The sequence below is a fragment of the Saccopteryx bilineata genome, chromosome 12 (genome assembly GCF_036850765.1).
Source record: "Saccopteryx bilineata isolate mSacBil1 chromosome 12, mSacBil1_pri_phased_curated, whole genome shotgun sequence".
NCBI classification, from domain to species: domain Eukaryota; kingdom Metazoa; phylum Chordata; class Mammalia; order Chiroptera; family Emballonuridae; genus Saccopteryx; species Saccopteryx bilineata.
Window position 1 is genome coordinate 32,047,828 of NC_089501.1, and position 19,597 is coordinate 32,067,424.

At 44.0% G+C, this 19,597-nt stretch overlaps 1 protein-coding gene across 2 annotated transcripts in view; it reads right to left on the reverse strand.

Annotated features, from left to right (window-relative positions):
• Positions 1-948: 948 nt before the first annotated feature.
• Positions 949-19,597, reverse strand: part of MAP3K5 (mitogen-activated protein kinase kinase kinase 5) — a 194,020-nt gene continuing 175,371 nt past the window's right edge. For both annotated transcript variants that reach the window (XM_066248130.1, XM_066248129.1), the window contains exons 26-30: positions 12,028-12,271; positions 6,229-6,341; positions 5,048-5,148; positions 2,337-2,413; positions 949-1,638 (exon numbers count right to left, since the gene is read on the reverse strand). In XM_066248130.1, coding sequence (XP_066104227.1) covers positions 1,566-1,638; positions 2,337-2,413; positions 5,048-5,148; positions 6,229-6,341; positions 12,028-12,271 — 608 coding nt within the window. In that variant the 3' untranslated portion in view covers positions 949-1,565. The remainder of the gene's footprint in view (positions 1,639-2,336; positions 2,414-5,047; positions 5,149-6,228; positions 6,342-12,027; positions 12,272-19,597) is intronic.

Consider the following 19,597-nt stretch of genomic DNA (forward strand, 5'->3'; position numbering starts at 1 on the left):
TGACTCCTATTTTATCAAAGACTGCTACATATGGGTCAACAGCTCTATATTATTTTTATCTTGCATAACCAACAGTTTCCTCTGTTTTCAAGAAATTTGTGTATCATTGATTCATCTAGGAATTTCTGACTTCATGCTATTGATATGGGCAGGCTTACAAAATAGAATGCTCATCCTAAAATATATATTTCCTTCAATATGACAACTAAAATTAAGGAGTGCCCTGGCCGGTTGGCTCAGCGGTAGAGCGTCAGCCTGGCGTGAAGGAGTCCCAGGTTCGATTCCCAGCCAGGGCACACAGGAGAAGTGCCCAACTGCTTCTCCACCCCTCCCGCTCTCCTTCCTCTCTGTCTCTCTCTTCCCCTCCCGCAGCCAAGGCTCCATTGGAGCAAAGATGGCCCGGGCACTGAGGATGGCTCTGTGGCCTCTGCCTCAGGTGCTAGAATGGCTCTGGATGCAACAGAGCAACGCCCCAGAGGGGCAGAGCATTGCCCCCTGGTGGGCATGCGGGGTGGATCCCAGTCGGGCGCATGCGGGAGTCTGTCTGACTGCCTCCCCATTTCCAGCTTCGGAAAAATGAAAAAAAAAATTAAGGAGATAGAAAATGCAGTGTTCCCCCTGGCATGCTATTTGCAGGCCCTTTGAGATACACAATAGTCCTTTGAGATAACTCAGGGCCTTGAGGTAAATACGCTGACTTTCTTTGATTTTCTTTTTTCTTCGCCCTTTGCCTTACCACTTTGTTGCCCTAAGGAAGAACTTGGATATCAGTTATTCTTCGATTACTTGAACAGAAGACAGATTCTACTTAATGTTATAGCTGAAATCTAACACAGCCGTTATCTAGCTTGTCAGAACAAAACAAGAATTTTTTGAATTTATCAAAACAGTATGTTGAGAGTCCTTTTTAGTTTTTAGAGTAAACATGACACAATGGATAGCTTTAGAACAAGCTAACTTTACTAAGGTTCAGGCATGTGCAACTGGTACAGTTCAGTAGTAACAAAATGACTCAAACCAACATACTATAAGGCCAGAAACTTAAGTTACAAAATATAGTCAATATTACAATTAACACAGAGCAGTAAAAACATCAACTTTATAAAATAACTGAAATGATGCATTTCTACTCAGAGTATCAGGGCACGTTACAATCACACATAAGCCTAGAAAGTTGTAGTCACATTTCGGTTTTGTTCCAGTGATGCACAATCACATGAAATGTTACATCCGTTTCGTGTGAAATAAACATTTGGCCGAAGTGCCGTAGCTGCTGAGTCCAAAATATTTCCATTAAAATGTCTGGAGTAAAATAATCCTAAACATCCTAGTGTTCAGAATCGTTTTCAGAGTCCTTACAAGCAGTCCTTATGAATTATAGAAATAGAAGCATTTAGGAAATTTCAGTGTATTTTGTCTATTTTTTTTTTCAATGTGAGTAAACAAATACTGGATTTAAAGTGCAGCTTCTTTCTCCTCTCCCTTGGACTCTCCCACCCTTAGAAGATCCATTCTGTGTTAACTGTCAGAATCTTCAGGGGAGGTTGTAAACGGACTGAGGACAGTCAAGTCTGTTCATCTCTCTGTCTGTCTCGGAAGTCAGTGATGGCCTTCCACAGTGTGCAGAGTATCCCTCCCCTGTTTAAAGACACAAGAACAGGTTGAAGAGAACACTTCATTCAAAACATTGCCCTTGAAATAGAAAAGTGACTGCTTAGCTTTGAGTTGCTCTGATCAGAACGTGAAGATCCCGAAGTCCTATTAGTCATTATGTGTTCTTTTTGTATATACTTTCTCATCATCTCTCCAAAGCCTTCCCTTTCCACTCCCACAATCTACCAGGTCCCAAAGCAAAAAAAGATTTTCAGCACATCTGAAATGTGTCTTTAGAGAGGCTGGTGTGAGAAAGTTATGTATATGCTTGGCCTGATAGAAAAAAAAATGATCATTATACGAAATGGGATTGGATTATACCAGAGATCTGGATGGCAGATCAGCATTGCATCCCCATATTTCCACAGTCATAAAGAAAATTAGGGCATCTGTTTAAGGCAGCTGTAGAATAATTACAACATCTTAGTCTGGTAAGTTATCAGAAACATTTTTCCAGTTGATCTGCATTTATTAATATGGAAATATTGGTTATTAGAGTTCTCAGTAGTAGTCCGGTCCAACCAACTCAGTTTACCTGGAGCAAATGAGAACCAGAGAGGCCGGCCCAGGAAGGCAGAGCTGCTCAGAGCTACCCAGGGACCCAGCCAGGGCGGGAACCAGACTTCCTGATCTCAGCCCAGTGCCCTTGCCATTAGACAACTGAACAGAAAGAAAAGGGGTACCTTAGTCTCAGGCACTTTAAGTCATCACGTGTGACATAGTGGAGAACATCCACTAGTGAATAACCCTCAGCCACAAACTGCAGAGAAAGTAAAATATGCACAAATGTTAGAAGTTATATACAGGGTTAACAGCAAACTCTATCCATAAGGTAGACACTGGCCATAGTTAAACATGATCTAAAAGTAAATCCACTAAAAACATAGTCTTCTGGAATTATTAGGGGAAGTTCACTCCCCATTATAAAATAATTGCAGGGAGATATATCAATGACTTCCAAAGGCATAAGGAGTACAATAAGCAACACAGACTTTCTAAATAGTCATCGAATAAATAGACAGGACTCAGAATTACATCTGCTGCTCGTAAGATAATGTTTGTCTTTAAGAGGTTTGCTTGTGCAGCTTTATGTTTCTCAAATAGCTAGGAAGTGTTCCTGGAAGTGTTGCTTATACTTAATTTCTAAATTTACTTTTCATGTCTCATAAAAGGTATTTTCAAGTAATTATTAAAATACCAGAGTCCTGAATTGAAACAGAAGGTTTTAATTTTAATTTTTAAAAAGGGGCAATGATTTAGACCAGTGGTAGTCAACCTGGTCCCTACCGCCCACTAGTGGGCATTCCAGCTTTCATGGTAGGCGGTAGCGGAGCAACCAAAGTATAAATAAAAACATAGATTTAACTATAGTAAGTTGTTTTATAAAGATTTATTCTGTCAAACTTAGCAAAAATCCGATATAAAGTACTTGGTAAGTAATTATTATTATATGCTTTAACTTGCTGTAACTCTGCTTTATAAATTTTATAAAGCAGAGTTACTTCCATACTTTATAAATGACCATCACTGTGGAACCGGTGGGCGGTTGGAAAATTCTACTACTAACAGAGATACAAAAGTGTAGTAGGTATAAAAAGGTTGACTACCCCTGATTTAGAGGACCATCTGTTGCTATTCTATAATTGTGACTTAAGTCTCAGCTGGAGGGATATTTTGGAGAACTTGACTGCATGCTTTATTTTTCATAGGCAAGAGACTATTTCAATGTATGTAGCAGTAACTATAAATTCAGAGTTCTAAGGAGACTACATTTTAGTGGTCCAACAAATTATCAAGTGAAAAGAAAAAATACCTTTATTCTTTAAAATTTTAACTATAAAACTGAAATCAATGTATATGTATTAAGAGGCCCTTTTTAATAAAATAAAAATATAACCTCTTATTGTGTGTATTGTAAAACATAAATGCTTTTCATGCTGATTACAAAAGTCTATAAGAACAGAGGAGAATTGGGTTATTATAGATATAATATGGTTTATATAGAGAGTGTTCCTGATAGAAGTTCACTAACTTAGATCTAGTTTATTAAGTATCAATAAAGAGCCACTGCCCAAAGTCCTCACTGTCTTGACTTTTCTATTCTTCCTACTTTCAATTCAAAAGTACAAAAATCTGTAGGGGAGTCCTGAGCCCAAAGATGACTGTCTTTGCACTTCTACACCCCCACGCTCGAGTGCTTCCCTCTTCCTGTCTGCCCGCCCAAAACTCACATACAGCCGGCCTGGCTTATTCCTGCATCTCCCGTCAGGCTTCGGCTCATTCACCACCTCCTCACAGAGCCTCCCCCAGCCTCTCCCTCCCTGTCTCACGGCACCCGATACCCTTTCTGTCACAGAATTGCTCAGAGCATCATTATACTTTGGACTGTGGAATTATTTGATTATCGTCTGCCAGCCCCAGTCGATAAGCCCTGGGAGGGCCCGGCTGGGTCGGGGTGCTCACCAGTGGACCCCCTGTGCCGAGCAGTGGGCACTCAACATTACGGAATGAGGCAAAAGCATGCTTGTCCCACAGGTAGTTTTCCTTCTTTCCTTTTTCTTTTTTAAAAATTTGTTTTGGCCCTGGTCGGTTGGCTCAGCAGTAGAGCGTTGGCCTGGCATGCGGGGGACCTGGGTTCGATTCCCGGCCAGGGCACACAGGAGAAGCGCCCATTTGCTTCTCCACCCCCACTCCCTCCTTCCTCTCTGTCTCTCTCTTCCCCTCCCACAGCCAAGGCTCCATTGGAGCAAAGATGGCCTGGGCACTGGGGATGGCTCCTTGGCCTCTGCCCCAGGCGCTAGAGTGGCTCTGGTCACGGCAGAGCGACGCCCCGGAGGAGCAGAGCATTGCCCCCTGGTGGGCAGAGCGTTGCCCCTGGTGGGTGTGCCGGGTGGATCCCGGTCGGGCACATGTGGGAGTCTGTCTGACTGTCTCGCCCCATTTCCAGCTTCAGAAAAATGTACAAAAAAAAAAATTTGTTTAGGTGAGAGAAGGGGAGATAGACTCCTACATGCACCCCAACCAGAGGCAGATTGAACGCCCTGGGCCCTGACTTCTGAAGGGCCCTGCAAAACCCCAACTTTACACATTTTTTCTAATGAGAAGGGGCCCAATATTTTCTTCTGTGCCGGGGGCCTCAACCGACCTTATTCCGCCTCTGACCTTAATGAGGATCCACCTGGCAACTCCCATCTGGGGCCAATGCTCCAACAAACTGAGCCACTGGTGAGATGGAAAGAGGGAGGGAAAGGAGAGAGGGAGGGGGAGAGGGAGAGAAGCAGACAGCTGCTTCTCATGTGTGCCCATTGGGGATTGAACCTGGGACGTCCGCACGCTGGGCCGATGCGCTATTCACTGAGCAAACCGGCCAGGGCTCACAGGTAGTTTTTGTTACCTGACTTATAGTGTCTTCGTCGGCTCCATGTTTTCTCAGCCAGTCAGTAAGTTCAGGATCTTCAGTATTTGTGCCAGAAGGTAAGTGATGCACAGAAACATCTAGAAGACAATTAAAGGAAGGGGAAGGCATTCTTAAGATTTACCTAAAAGAGGTCTTCCTAGACCCTCCCAGTCAACAGACATTTATTAAGACTTGAAAAGGTTCTGCTGTAATAATGAATAGAAACAATCAAGATTGGCAACGTGAACTACAAATGATTAAAGAGCACTGAATCCATTAGTAAATGGGGAGTCAGAAGCAATAATGTAATGATACTCCCGCCTTTTACTTTAATATCACTGTTGTAGTTTCTTAGAATAAACTTGGCGTACCAAAACTACTGTTTTTCGTGCAACAAAGATGAGCATAATTAGCAGAGAACCAGATAATTATAATAATCTTTCCCCACTGTTTGTAATATGAAAAACACTAGAATACACAGAATACAAATGCAAAAATGACAAAAACAGTATTATTTTAATTCTAGTAATCTCATTGTGAAGTCTTTTAAAAGAAATAAAGACAAAAAAGTGAAGAGCCCCATTTATCTCAATAATGTATAATCTCAAGAATAGATGACTATGAATCATCTTATTTTTACTGCATTAAGAATAAATGATAGTTTGCCACAGTAAAAGTGGGTATTTTATTTTATTTTTTTAATTTAGAGATTGAATTTAATGGGGTGACATTGATCAATAAGCATATATATATGCATATATATATATATATATATATATTTCAGGTAAACATCTCTATAGCCAGAACTGGGTATTTTTATTTATTTTTTAATTTTTATTATTTTTTTTAAATTTTTTTTAATTTTTATTTATTCATTTTAGAGAGGAGAGACAGAGACAGGGGGGAGGAGCTGGAAGCATCAACTCCCATATATGCCTTGACCAGGCAAGCCCAGGGTTTCGAACCGGCGACCTCAGCATTTCCAGGTTGACGTTTTATCCACTGCGCCACCACAGGTCAGGCCAGAACTGGGTATTTTTAAAAAGCAACTTTTGTCTGCAGCTGTAGCACAAGTACGAGATGCTGATTAAGCCATGAAATAAAATTGCCTGCTGCCTCTCTGCTTTTCGTGGCGTTCTGGTTGAACAGTTTTACTTGAAAGTTTCCTGCTTATTCACCTATTGGTCGGAACTTAAGCCTCAGGTGTTTAATTTCTTGTTCTTTTTCTTCAATAGCGTGATGAAGCAGTGCTTGTATTTCTCTCTCTTTCTGAAGCAATGCTTCCAGTAATCTGCAGAAGAAAATCGTTTTGGTTGACGAGATAATAAAGCTGGGGTAGCCACAGTGACCTTCCCAAGCTACCGTGAGCATAGACAGCCCTGGGGTTTCACTGAAACACAGACTCTGCTCCAGGGGCCGTGGGGGGGGGGGGAGAGCTGAGCCTCTGTATTTCTGAGAAGCCCCGGGTGACACTCAGGTTGCTGGTCCACAGAACACGTTGGGCAGAAAAGAGCTAGAAGAGTGTGCGTCCAGACAAGAATTCAAAACCTCCACCCCCACCTGTCTGCCAAAATCTTCAGATAAATTCTTCTACCGTTGGCAAAAAAGTTATATACATGTTTATACTCAGGCATATATTTTTACATTATCAGAAATAGTTGGTCAGGCCCTGGCCGGTTGGCTCAGCGGTAGAGCGTCAGCCTAGCGTGTGGAGGACCCGGGTTCGATTCCCGGCCAGGGCACATGGGGGAAGCGCCCATTTGCTTCTCCACCCCTCCGCCGCGCTTTCCTCTCTGTCTCTCTCTTCCCCTCCCGCAGCCAAGGCTCCATTGGAGCAAAGATGGCCCGGGCGCCGGGGATGGCTCTGTGGCCTCTGCCTCAGGCGCTAGAGTGGCTCTGGTCGCAACATGGCGACGCCCAGGATGGGCAGAGCATCGCCCCCTGGTGGGCAGAGCGTCGCCCCTGGTGGGCGTGCCTGGTGGGCGTGCCGGGTGGATCCCGGTCGGGCGCATGCGGGAGTCTGTCTGACTGTCTCTCCCTGTTTCCAGCTTCAGAAAAATGAAAGAAAAAAAAAATAGTTGGTCAGTCTGGGTAATATAATAATCAATGCACAGTAGAAAGCTAGTCATGTAAACTGAAACTTTGATCTCCCATCCAAGTACTAAGTACTAACCAGGCCCGACCCTGCTTAGCTTCCGAGATCAGACGAGATCGGGCGCGTTCAGGGTGGTATGGCCGTAGACAACTGAAATTTTGAGAAGTAACTATGGGTGATGTCATCCACAGTGTCTGGCACATGAATCAATCAAAGTTACTGGTCATTGTAGTTGTTACTATTATTCATCCCCTTTCTAAGGAGTTGGTGAAGTGAGTAAAAGGATAGTTGTGTTCCTGGTACATTCAGTTCCCAGTTGGCATCTGCTGCATTTTCCAAAGAAACAAGAAGCTAAGGTATTGTTTATACAACGATCCTTACCCGTGAAAGATTCGCCACACAACCGGGAGCCACTGATAACCTACCTGCCATCGCTAACACTGTTCTCTGTAAAAACATTCCGAGTTATGAAGAGAGATGCTCTGATTGTTCAGAAAACTATCTTTGAGTAATATGGATTCAGAATTGTAATTTAAGATATATAATTATTCATAGCATTATCAAGATAAATTGTTGCATACTTTATTTGTCTATATTTGTCTCATTTTCTGAGCACTGATAGATTTAACTCCAGACCAGACTCCATTCCAGAAGTTTGCTTCCGCTCTGAAGGGGCTCCTGAAACAGCCCTGGCTCATCTGGGTTCAGCTCTGGACTAGGCGAACCCTGAGAAATGACTGAGCTTTAAATGAGACAATGTGGCTCAAGTTCTCAGCCCTTAGAGGGGGCTATTCCGTTCCCTGCTGCAGCCTCAGGCACTGGAAAGGAACCTCCCCAGGGATTGGGAGGGGTCCCTTTCCTTCCCAGGCTCCACCCTTCCCAACCCCTTGGGGCAGAGATGGGTGGCCCTCAGGCAAAGGGACTCTTCAGAGTACTGGGCAGAGACAAGATAAAAGAAAGACACAAGGAGAGGCAGCCAGAGGGGGCCCTCTGAGGAAGACAGGCTATTTAACAACCACAGTAAGCAGTGAACAATTAGGTGGGTTAAAGAACTGCAACGCAGAGGGAAGCTGAGGATTAAGGGAGGTTTTTATCTCCTCCAACAGGAATGATAGTCAAAGAAATGGTAGCAAGCTCAGTATAAATTTTTTTTTTTTTTTTTTTTTTTACACAGAGACAGAGAGAGAGTCAGTGAGAGGGATAGATAGGGACAGACAGACAGGAACGGAGAGAGATGAGACGCATCAATCATCAGTTTTTTGTTGCGACACCTTAGCTGTTCATTGATTGCTTTCTCATATGTGCTTTGACTGTTGACTTTCAGCAGACCAAGTAACCCCTTGCTCAAGCCAGCGGCCATGGGTCCAAGCTGGTGAGCTTTACTCAAACCAGATGAGCCCGCCCTCAAGCTGGTGACCTTGGGGTCTCGAACCTGGGTCCTCCACATCCCAGTCTGGTGCTCTATCTCAGTATGAATTTTTAACTTGCCAATTCTTTGGTCCGGTATATAGTTTTGTCTTCCTTGCTAATCTACATGTATGGAAAAGTGATGGCATATTCTTAGTGTTTTCTCAAAGAGCACAGTGAAACTTTTTAGAATTTAGCCCACGTTTATCTAGACTACACTCTTTCCTTTTTATCTTTATAAGCAGAACCTAACATTGGAAGCAAAGGATTGACAGGCAACTGCATCTGTCCCAAATCCATCTCTCAGAATGATTTACTTTAAGGACATTAGTCCATCAGTTTTATTTCTAGTTTGACTTCAGTATTATCAGTAGGAAAACCCTCAGAAACCAAGGCACTGGCCTCTCGGTTCCAGAAGTCTGGCAAGGCTCTGCCCTGAGGGCAATTTTGTAACTCGGCTGGGTAAGCCAGATCTGCAGGATAGGAAAGTTAGAGAACCAGTCTGGTCCGCCTGAGGTGGAGTTCAACTGACTGCGTTATTGTCCCGAATCCTTGGCTGAAGAGAATTACCTTCAGGACATTTTATGTAAGCGTATACTTAAATGTGAGTAAAATTCCAAAGCCACTTTGTAGCTTCTCTCACTTAACATTATTAATAATCTAATAATCAGGAGTTGGATAAACCTGATTGACTTTTATCGGTGATTCTCCTAAAGCAGCGATTTCCCACTGTGCCCCTTGGCACCCTGGTGCACCGCAAGGATTTTTAAAACATGAAATGCCTGACTGTTTAGTCAGGGGCACTGACCTCTTTTCCAGATTGTCAAATCAAAAAATGACAATGGCCAACACAACAGCAGCCGTCCAGTGTGAATGAATCAAAATTATACCTTTCTCTTTTTTTGGGGGGGGAGGGGTCAGATTGGCCAAAAAATACAGTATTTGGTTTTCTGCAGATTTTTAGTAATGTTGTTGTGTGCCATGCGATATAAAAGGTTGAAGATCACTGTCCTAAATAAAGCTTAAGATGTCTAGTAGGAGGGCTACAACCTCTCCTAAAAACACACTAACATTTTTTCTAATTTTATTTCGCAATAAAGTGACTTCACTATATCAAGAAGTGTTCAACTGAACATCACCAGGACGGGTCCAGACGTGGCCAGCCCCTTAGATCCCAGCTTCGCACTTGCCCCGAAGCAGCTGCCCTTTCTTTACATCGTGCTTGGAATGGAGGCTGCGCCTCATCTAACTTTTCTGGGGGAGGTGTTCCTAAAAATAGGAAAGGGAGGCTTTGCAGACTGAAGTGTAAATATGTAGAGAAAAAGCATAAATGTGCTGGCTTCTGTAAAAAAAATGCAACTATGTACTGATGTAATGAAGAAATGTAGCGAATCCTCGACTCTGTGACAGAGACGGCAGAGGCGGCAGCAGGCCCTCCGCGAGCTGGCACCTTCAGAACATGGGGGTGAGGACTTTAGAAGCGGCTGGCAGACAGCTGCCCTCGGGGACTGCAGATGGCACAAGCCCTCTGGTAGACAGAGGGCGGGGACAGGGGATTCAGATGGGTTAAGGGAGAAGGGAAAGGCTACATTTAATTTAGGACAGGCAGCTTCTATTGACATAAGCCAGGGTGTGTAGACAGGAGGTTTTAGGGCCAGAGAAGCAAATACGTACTGGCTCATTGGTAAATAAAGTAGCTTTCCTGTCTGTATAATTCTGACTGGAAGCCATTAGCAGAATGGGTGGGAGGGGCGGGCGGGACCAAAACAGTGAGGAATGAACTTCCGCCCCCAGAGATCAGAGAAGGGTATAAAAACAGCCTCACCTGGGATGCGGTCCCCAGAGGCCATTTATCCGGCCCCCCCCCCGCCGCACTTCCAGAAGGGGCACCTCTTTCATTGGTGGTCAGTGAGAGGAGCACTGTATGTGGCGGCCCTCCTGAGGGACAGTGAACTGGCCCCCTGTGTAAAAAGTTTGGGGACCCCTGATTTAGACGGATGTGTAAAAGGAGCAGACGCAAATTCTTTTCCACTAAGTAGTACAGATGGCAAGTATAGTGCTGGGTTTCAAAGGACAAGACTGGGATAGACAAGTCAGATGCCACTTTCCATCCATTTAGACATTTCTGGATGTAAATCTTAGAAGCTACGTAGGGGGTTAATCACACAATCAAAATTCATGTTTCTGAATATAGGATGAGCTTTGCATTACCTGTACTAAACTTAGTATTCAAGTTCAACCTTAGAAATCTACACTTATGACTAGAAATAAATGTTTTAACCTCCCTAGTGAACACTTAGAATTTTCAACTAAGGTTTCTAAGTATATGAACAACTTTTATTGATTTATAAAAAAAAAAACCACAAACGGTTTTCACTCTAAACCCAGAAGGCATAAAGTCAGTTGCCCATATGTGAGCAGTAGCCAGCACAGGAAGCTATAAATCATACCTTGAACTGTGTCAACATCTGTGAAGAACAGAAAATATTTACCATTCACTTAATGACCTGATCATATAGGTTCTATGTGACCAAACTCTCAAAGAAAAATTAAACTCCAGATATGACACAGCATATTAAAAATGAAACAGAATCATAAATGTGGTCAACTGATCATTCTTCTCAGGCTCTAAAACGCGAAGCTTCTGCACCATTAATGTTTTCTCCTGGAGAACAGAGACCCTTCTCCTGAATGAACTGGATATTCCAAATCAGGGGCTTCCAAGAACACGGGCCTTCTGTCTGTCTGTCAGCTATCTGTCTGACCATACATGCCGCTCTGAGTCTCTGTCCAAGATGGCCACTGGGGTTACAACAAAGTGTCTGAAAATCTCAGGACACTTGTGGAGATAAAGCAGTAATCAAGGAAAAGGTGCTGAAGACGTGAACTGGTAAAAACAGAAAATGTTTTTTTGTTTTTTTTTCTGAAGCTGGAAACGGGGATAGACAGACAGACTCCCGCACGTGCCCGACCGGGATCCACCCGGCACGCCCACCAGGGGGCGATGCTCTGCCCCTCCGGGGCATGGCTCTGTAGTGACCAGAGCCACTCTAGCACCTGGGGCAGAGCCAAGGAGCCATCCCCAGTGCCCGGGCCATCTTTGCTCTAATGGAGCCTTGGCTGCAGGAGGGGAAGAGAGAGACAGAGAGGAAGGAGAGGGGGAGGGGTGGAGAAGCAGATGGGCGCCTCTCCTGTGTGCCCTGGCCGGGAATCGAACCCGGGACTTCTGCATGCCAGGCCGATGCTCTACCACCGAGGCAACCGGCCAGGGCCAGAAAATGTTTTTGACTATAGAGATTAAGATAAATGTCTCTCTCTCTTTTTTAAAAGGTCTTTAAATCAAAGTTTACATGAATGGGATAAAGGAATCATATTTTGTATTTTCTGTGGACCAAGCTTTAAAATAGACCCGAAACACATTCACTTATTCAAAAGCCAGAGAAGAGAAACCTCCCCACAGCAGAAGAGGACTTACCTGTTAGTTTCTATTTTCATTCTTCCGAGCTGCACATTCAGGGACCGGTGAGCACTCTGGGAGCTGTGGGACACGGTAGAACTGAGCGTGCTCACCCCTGAGGTCGCCACGGCGTCTTCAGCGATGGCGAGGGGTCTCCGCACGACTCGGTTGGGAGGCTGTTCCTCATGGTCATCCTCTGCGTCTAAGTCTTCTTGATCTGCGGTATCGCTTTCAGATGCGAGGCTAAAATGCGGCCTCAGTTCTGTCAAGCGTATCAACAACGGTGTTAGTAAAATAGGACTGATTGCCCTAATTTCTTAAGATGTAAATGTCATCTCCCTTGCTGCCAAAAAGATTTGCATTCCAAACCTCTTTCCCAAAAGGGATGACAGGTTCCTGAGCATTCATTCAGGTTTGTTCTGCCAGTGAGTTCGCAAAATTCACAAGATACACAAACTCAGTCATCTAATTCAAACAGAAGAAATGTTCACACTGCACATAAGTTAAATACTAAAATCCAAAAGGCAATTAATTATAGGCCCGTCTCAGGTAGCTAAGTTGGTAAGAGAGTTGTTCTAATATGCCAAGGTTGTGGGTTCAATCCCCAGTCAGGGCACACACAAGAATCAACCATTAAATTCATAAATAAGTAAAATAACAAACTTTTTTTGTTCTCTCTCTCTCTCTCTCCCCTTCTTTTCCTCTCTCTCTCTAAAAATCAATAGGATTTTTAAAAGGAAATTATATAAAAACAACATAAAAATTTGTTTATATATGAGAATTCATTTTTTAGATTATTAACTCAGAAATGAGAAAGCAGATATAGAAAGACTATCTAAACAAAAGTAATTACACAGAATGCCCCCCCCCCACACACACAGTCAAAATGAAAGGGATGGGAGGGGCTACAGAAATGCCACACGCTTGTATTCACGTTAGTAAGACTGTCTGTTTTTGACTATTGGGTTGATTTTCAGTGTGTGTCCTACCTGCTAACTCACCATGGAAATTTAAACAGCAAAAGGTACAGATCTCCAACTTAAACACACTATATGACATGAGTTCAGGACTTCGGAGCTTGGATGTTATCTTCTCATAGGAAAAAAAATTATACGTTTTGGTTATGTTCTCAAAATGGGCCAAAAAGGAGTGACATTTATAATTTAAGTGAAACAGGGGCAGCAGAAATGCTGGCTCTTGACTCCATAGGCTACGGGGTGCCCACTGGACCACAGAACTCACGGAGAGTCCCATGAAAGCCATGGAGGTTGTCTCCAAAGAAAAGCACATTCATACGACGTTTTGCCTAGATTTCCTGAGGGCTCGTAGACACCCTGCAACCTGTCCCAAGAGTCCATGAACCACAAACGAAGAGCCCGTGTGTGGGGGAGAGGGCTCCAGAGGGGGTGATGAAGACCCCATCCCGTCACTCCAGTACAGCCACTCTGGCAAGGCCCTGAGGCCCAGAGGTGGCCGGGTCCTCTAGGGAGCCTGCTTCCCTTCCCTTCCTGGACCTGTGTTCCGTGCCTTCCTCTAACTCTCTGGCTGCGCCTCTTCTTCAGAGCCTTGTTGCTACCACCTGCCTTAAAAGCTGGAACCTGAAACTCTATCCTTCACTTTTTAATGTTGCTACTTACTCTATAGAGGTGAGCTCAGTAAAATCTATGAAGTTTAAGTATTTGTAACAATAAATAACAAACTATATTTCTAGCCCTGATTTCGTTACATCCCACACATTCTAGATATTCCTGTTGGGCAGGAACTTCCGATGCGACAATAGAAGAAAGAACTCATCATTTTTCATAAAAAAAAAAGCAGACTGCCCTTCTTCAGGCCAAGTCTATGTAGCCCTGACTTCCTTCATTGCTCTTTGTATATTCTTTTACTTTTTGGGAGGTAAAAAGTACATGACATAAAATTTACTATTTTCACCAATTCGAAGTGTACAAATTGTAGTGTTAGGGATATGCATATTGTTGTTTAACCAATCTCCAGAACCGTTTTATCTTGCAAAACTGAAGCTATACACATTAAACACCTCCCCATCTGCCCCTCCCCCATCCTGGGCTGCCACCATTCTACTTTGTTTCTACAGATCTGACTATTACAGCTCTCTAATAGAAGTAGGATCATACAGTATTTGTCTGAGACGGGTTTATTTCACGGAGCATAAAGTCCTTCAGGTTCATCCATGCTGCCCTGTATGTCAGAATTTGCTTCCTTTATTTATTTATTTATTTATTTATTTATTTATTTATTTATTTATTTTTTACAGAGACAGAGAGTGAGTCAGAGAGAGGGACAGACAGGAACGGAGAGAGATGAGAAGCATCAATCATTAGTTTTCCATTGCGAGTTGCAACACCTTAGTTGTTCATTGATTGCTTTCTCATATGTGCCTTGACCATGGGTCTTCAGCAGACCTAGTAACCCCTTGCTGGAGCCAGTGACCTTGGGTTCAAGCTGGTGAGCTTTTTCCTCAAACCAGATGAGCCTGCACTCAAGCTGGAGACCTCGGGGTCTCGAACCCGGGTCCTCTGCATCCCAGTCCGATGCTCTATCCACTGCGCCACCGCCTGGTCAGGCAGAATTTGCTTTCTTTTAAAGGCTGAATAATAAATACTCCACTGTACGTGTGTGCCCCATCTTTATCCATTCAGCCATCAGTGGATCCTTATATTGCTTCCACCTCTTGGACACTGCAAATAATGCTGCTATGACCTTGGGTGTACAAATAACTCTGTGAGGTCCTGCGTTCAATTCTTCGGGATATACACCTAGAAGAGTAACTGCTGGCTCACTCGGCAATTTTATTTTAAAGTTTCTTGAAGCGCCACTGCTGTTTTCCATAGTGGTTGCACCATCTTACAGTTCCACCAACAGGGCACTGGGGTTCCAACTTCTCCACATCCTTGCCCTTTATCTGGTAAGGTTAATCACTTGTAAGCTCCACTTTATCTTGTAAGCTCCACTTCCGCTCTGCTTTCTGCTTTATCGATTTTACCTTTCCAAAACTCCATTTCCTGATTCATCTATAGGAGGAGTGACTCAAAATCAGGTGTTCTACTTTGTAAACCCAGCATCTAATATAGGGGCTAAGACATATTAGCCTCTAAAAAATGTTGGCAGAATGGAAGAGTTATACTACTAAGATTATTTGTATTTAGAAGGGAACAAAATAACAAATTTTTTTTACTTAAAAAAAAAATTTAAAGTACAACTCTGGGTTAAATTAGAACATAAGATTAGGCCTTTCACATTTTTCTAAAATTACTTTTAAATTCCTTCTATGGTCTCTAAACTAAAATTTTAAAATCAATTAAAAACTTTTACCTCTCCTGTTGATTATAATCTAACTTTTTTTTTTGGGGGGGGGAGAATTTCTGATATTTATTATTATATTTAAATATCCCCTTATACTTCCCTAACTCTGTACACTTTAAAGTATCATAAATCATCATTTTAAGTATGCCTAAAAAAATTATCTCAATTTGAAGAAAGCAGAAAGTTGTAAGTGAATGCAACACTTTGTGATTTTGGTCTTTCCTGGTGGCTCCCTGAGTACACATCAATCTAATCACACACTTTAAATTACCTAATGATGAGATATAGCATCTGGTCCTTGTCCCCACAGATAACAAGCTGAGGGAAAATTAGGGTGAATACACAAAGCCATATGAGCACGTGCAAGGATAACATGAACTTACAAGTACAAATTAATACAGCCAAAAATATCTGAGATGGTCCCGGGTACAGACCTGGCTGCACACAGAATCCAGGTGTGCGTGCATGAAGAGCGCTAAGGGGTAAACGAAGCCCACTTACAATCATTAAAGCCGGCGCTGGCTTACTCACTGATAGACACGGAGGAAGGAGGGCCTAGGCAGGGTCTGGGGGAGGAGGAAGCCCTGGGTTGGTGCAAAAAGAGGCAGAGGCGTTTGAGAGGAGGAAGCTCGAGTGGTGGCCCAGAGGCCTCTGAGAAGAATGGACGGAAAGCAGAAGGGACTGTCAGGAGAGAGCCACCTGTCAGGAGAAAGGCAGGGACTCGGAGGTGGGGGGCTGGGGGGGCTGTAATGAGTGGGCGGTGCTCAAATTCGTGTGTGGGAAGCTAGAGCTGGCGCGTGTTTTCTGGAACAGCAAGCAGGACGGGATTATACGATACTATCCCCACCTCCCCACCCCACCCCCAGCACCACTGGTTATCTCCCCGGAGGAAGGTAAGGAGACCAAGCTGCTTTAGCTCCGGGCATTTCTGATGCCAGACAAAACCCCAATGTGTGTCAGTGCGCAGAGTGTGGTACCGTACCTGCATTACGGTCCTCATACGGTCTAGAATGCTGTTCATGCTACACTCTTGTGGACACGGGCCACCTGACTGCTTCAGCTTAACAACTGGCAGTAATATCAAGTGCTTTAGCAGTTTTTAAAACTACTGTTAATATGAGAAGTATGTCTCCATTAACCATTTTCTCTGCCCAAGCACTGCCAACAGCGTTTCTCCATCTGGTCACCCACCGCCAGCCTGTGTGTGAGGGGTAACAACAGAGACTCAATGCTGCCGGTTACCTAAAGGCTGGTTCTTGATGACAAGTGAGAAAACAGACTGAGGAAACTGCAGGGGCCCGCACCGCACACTCTGCTCCGTGTGCTCTGCTGGGAAGAGAGACGACTGAGCACTTCTTTTTATTTTTTACTTTTTATTTTGGACTATGAATAAAAGTTGCAAAAATAGTACAGAGACTTCCCATAGGCTCTGTAGCAGCTTGCCCTAAACTTAACATCTTCCATGGCTTTGAGGCTATCACAAGCCAGGAAATGAACATTGATACAATACGATGAACTGACCTCCTTTTTCCAACCCAGAATCCCACACTGCATTTAGCTGTCCTGTTTCTGACGTCTCCTCCCCTGTGCGACACTTCCCTCATTATTTCTTTATCTCAGTGACCTCCACACTTTAGAGGAGTACCGGGCAGTTATTTTGTCCTGTGTCTGTCATCTTTAGCTCATCAGTGTCTCGTCAGGATTAGGTTGAGGCCATGCATTTTTGGCAAGAAGGGCGTGGAGGTGAGGCTGTGCCCTTCTAAGACCATCACACAGGAGGCGCGTGATGCTGATGCATCTTATTACTGCGATGTCCACCTTGACTGTTTGGCAGAGAAGGTGTCCGCCGGGCCCCTCCCCTGTAAAGTCGCTGTTTTCCCTCTGTGATGACTAAATCTCTTGTGGGGTCGTGCTGTGGTGTTTGCCTAACGGTGATTTTCTCTTCCTCTCGTTTCTTCTCTTATTAATTGGAATCCTACTAAAACAAAGACCTGGCCCTTCTCCTGCATATATTCAATTACTTAAAGCAGTGTGGACTGATGGATATTTAGTTTATTCTATGGGCTATACTCCAATGCTATCATTATTTTATTTTATTGCTCAAATTGCTCTGGTTTAGACTTTTGGGAACTCCAAAATGCTGTCTCCAGTGTTCTTTCAATAAGCCTCCATCTTTCCTTTTGGGGGCACTTCCTTACTTCTTTGGCATCACAAGATGTTCCAGGTTTATCTTGGATTTCCTCCTGCTCCAGGCCTGAAATCAAACGTTACTCCAAGGAGCTCTGATTCCCTTTATTGAAGAAATGGTGTGTAGAAACTAAGATCAGGGTCCTCTCTGCAAACAGAGCTAGGAAATGTGCGGGCTTGTGACAGCATACTTTTAAATCTGTTGTTGTCTTTAATGTGTCTTTCAAAATTTGGTAGCTTAATTGTAGTAATTTGTCATCTAAATGGAATTTCTATCAGAAGAATATGAAAATAGGCATTTTTTTTTTTTTTGCATTTTTCTGAAGCTGGAAATGGGAAGGCAGTCAGACAGACTCCCGCATGCACCTGACCGGGGTCCACCCAGCATGCCCACCAGGGGGCGATGCTCTGTGGCAACCAGAGCCATTCTAGCACCTGAGGCAGAGGCCACGGAGCCATCCTCAGCTCCTGGGCCAACTTTGCTCCAATGGAGCCTTGGCGGCGGGAGGGGAAGAGAGAGAGAGAGAGAGAGAGAGAGAGGAAGGAGAGGGGGAGGGGGTGGAGAAGCAGTTGGGCGCTTCTCCTATGTGCCCTGGCCGGGAATCGAACCTGGGACTCCTGCACTCCAGGCCGACGCTCTACCACTGAGCCAACCAGCCAGGGCCAAAATAGGCATTTTAAATGTAGTCCTCTTGAATCCTGACTGTGGTCTTTAGGGACAGCTGGAAATTTGATGGAACTGTCAAATGCTTGAAATCAGTTCATCTTGTCACACAGACTGTAATGGCATATAGCACATATTGTCTTCCCCTATCCTGCAAGGAATATAGAAAATATTTTCCCTATGTAATTCATCTCTAAAATTTCCACTTAAAAAAAATCCTTTCAAGCAGTAATTTCAGTTGTCATCTGAGACTCCTAGTGGACTCAAAGAAACCAACTTCACTGTAGAAAGACAAATAACTTTCCTTAGCCAAGCCTCTTCATAAAGAGAGTGCCTTGTTCCACACCCGGGTTGAGTTAAAGCAGCGCCCATCGCTGGGGCACCTTCCGGAGGAGACATGTGTCTCTGCACTCACCGGGTCCCCTCCCTGAACTTAACTGCCTTTCACCTATGCTGCGATCACCAGTGTGCTTTTTAAACTTTCTGTTTTGGAAAAATTTTAGACTTAAAGTTGCAAAGATAATACAAAGAATTCTCACATATCTTCCACTCAACTCCTTTTATACATCTTATACAGCTACGATTTATTTGTAAAAACCAAGAAACCCACACCAGCACGATGCTATCAGCTCACCCGCAGACCTCATTCAGATTCTACCGGTCTTACCCTGAGGAGCTCTTTCAGTTCCAGGATACAATCCACTGCATTTAGGTAATCCGTTTTAAAAGAAAGCCTTTTTGTTTATTTTTTTTTAATTAGATGAATTATATGCTATTTAAATTACTCCAAAGTATAATCCATCTCTCCTGTCCTCATTTGGGCGTTCTTAATTTAGGTCACTACTGTGTTTCACTCGTGGCCTATACTTCTCCCTTTCACTGATACACCTGCTCCCTTCCCGCCTCCTTGTACCTGTTTAGAATGTAATCCCTTCAGAGTGCATCCCCTACATCCAAGCTTATCCCAGTGATAAATCATCTGAATATTAACTGTCTGTTAACTTCCTTAGAGCATCACGTTAGGTTTACATTAGCCTTACATTCCTTAGGTTCACATCCAACTGTTAGTCATGTGTCTCATGTGCCTCTCTAGATTTGTTTTCTTTTTTTTTCTTTCTTTTTTTTGTATTTTTCTGAAGCTAGAAACGGGGAGAGACAGTCAGACAGACTCCCGCATGCGCCCGACCGGGATCCACCCGGCACACCCACCAGGGGCGACGCTCTGCCCACCAGGGGGTGATGCTCTGCCCCTCCAGGGCGTCGCTCTGCGGTGACCAGAGCCACTCTAGCGCCTGGGGCAGAGGCCAAGGAGCCATCCCCAGCGCCCGGGCCATCTTTGCTCCAATGGAGCCTTGGCTGCGGGAAGGGAAGAGAGAGACAGAGAGGAAGGAGGGGGGGGTGGAGAAGCAAATG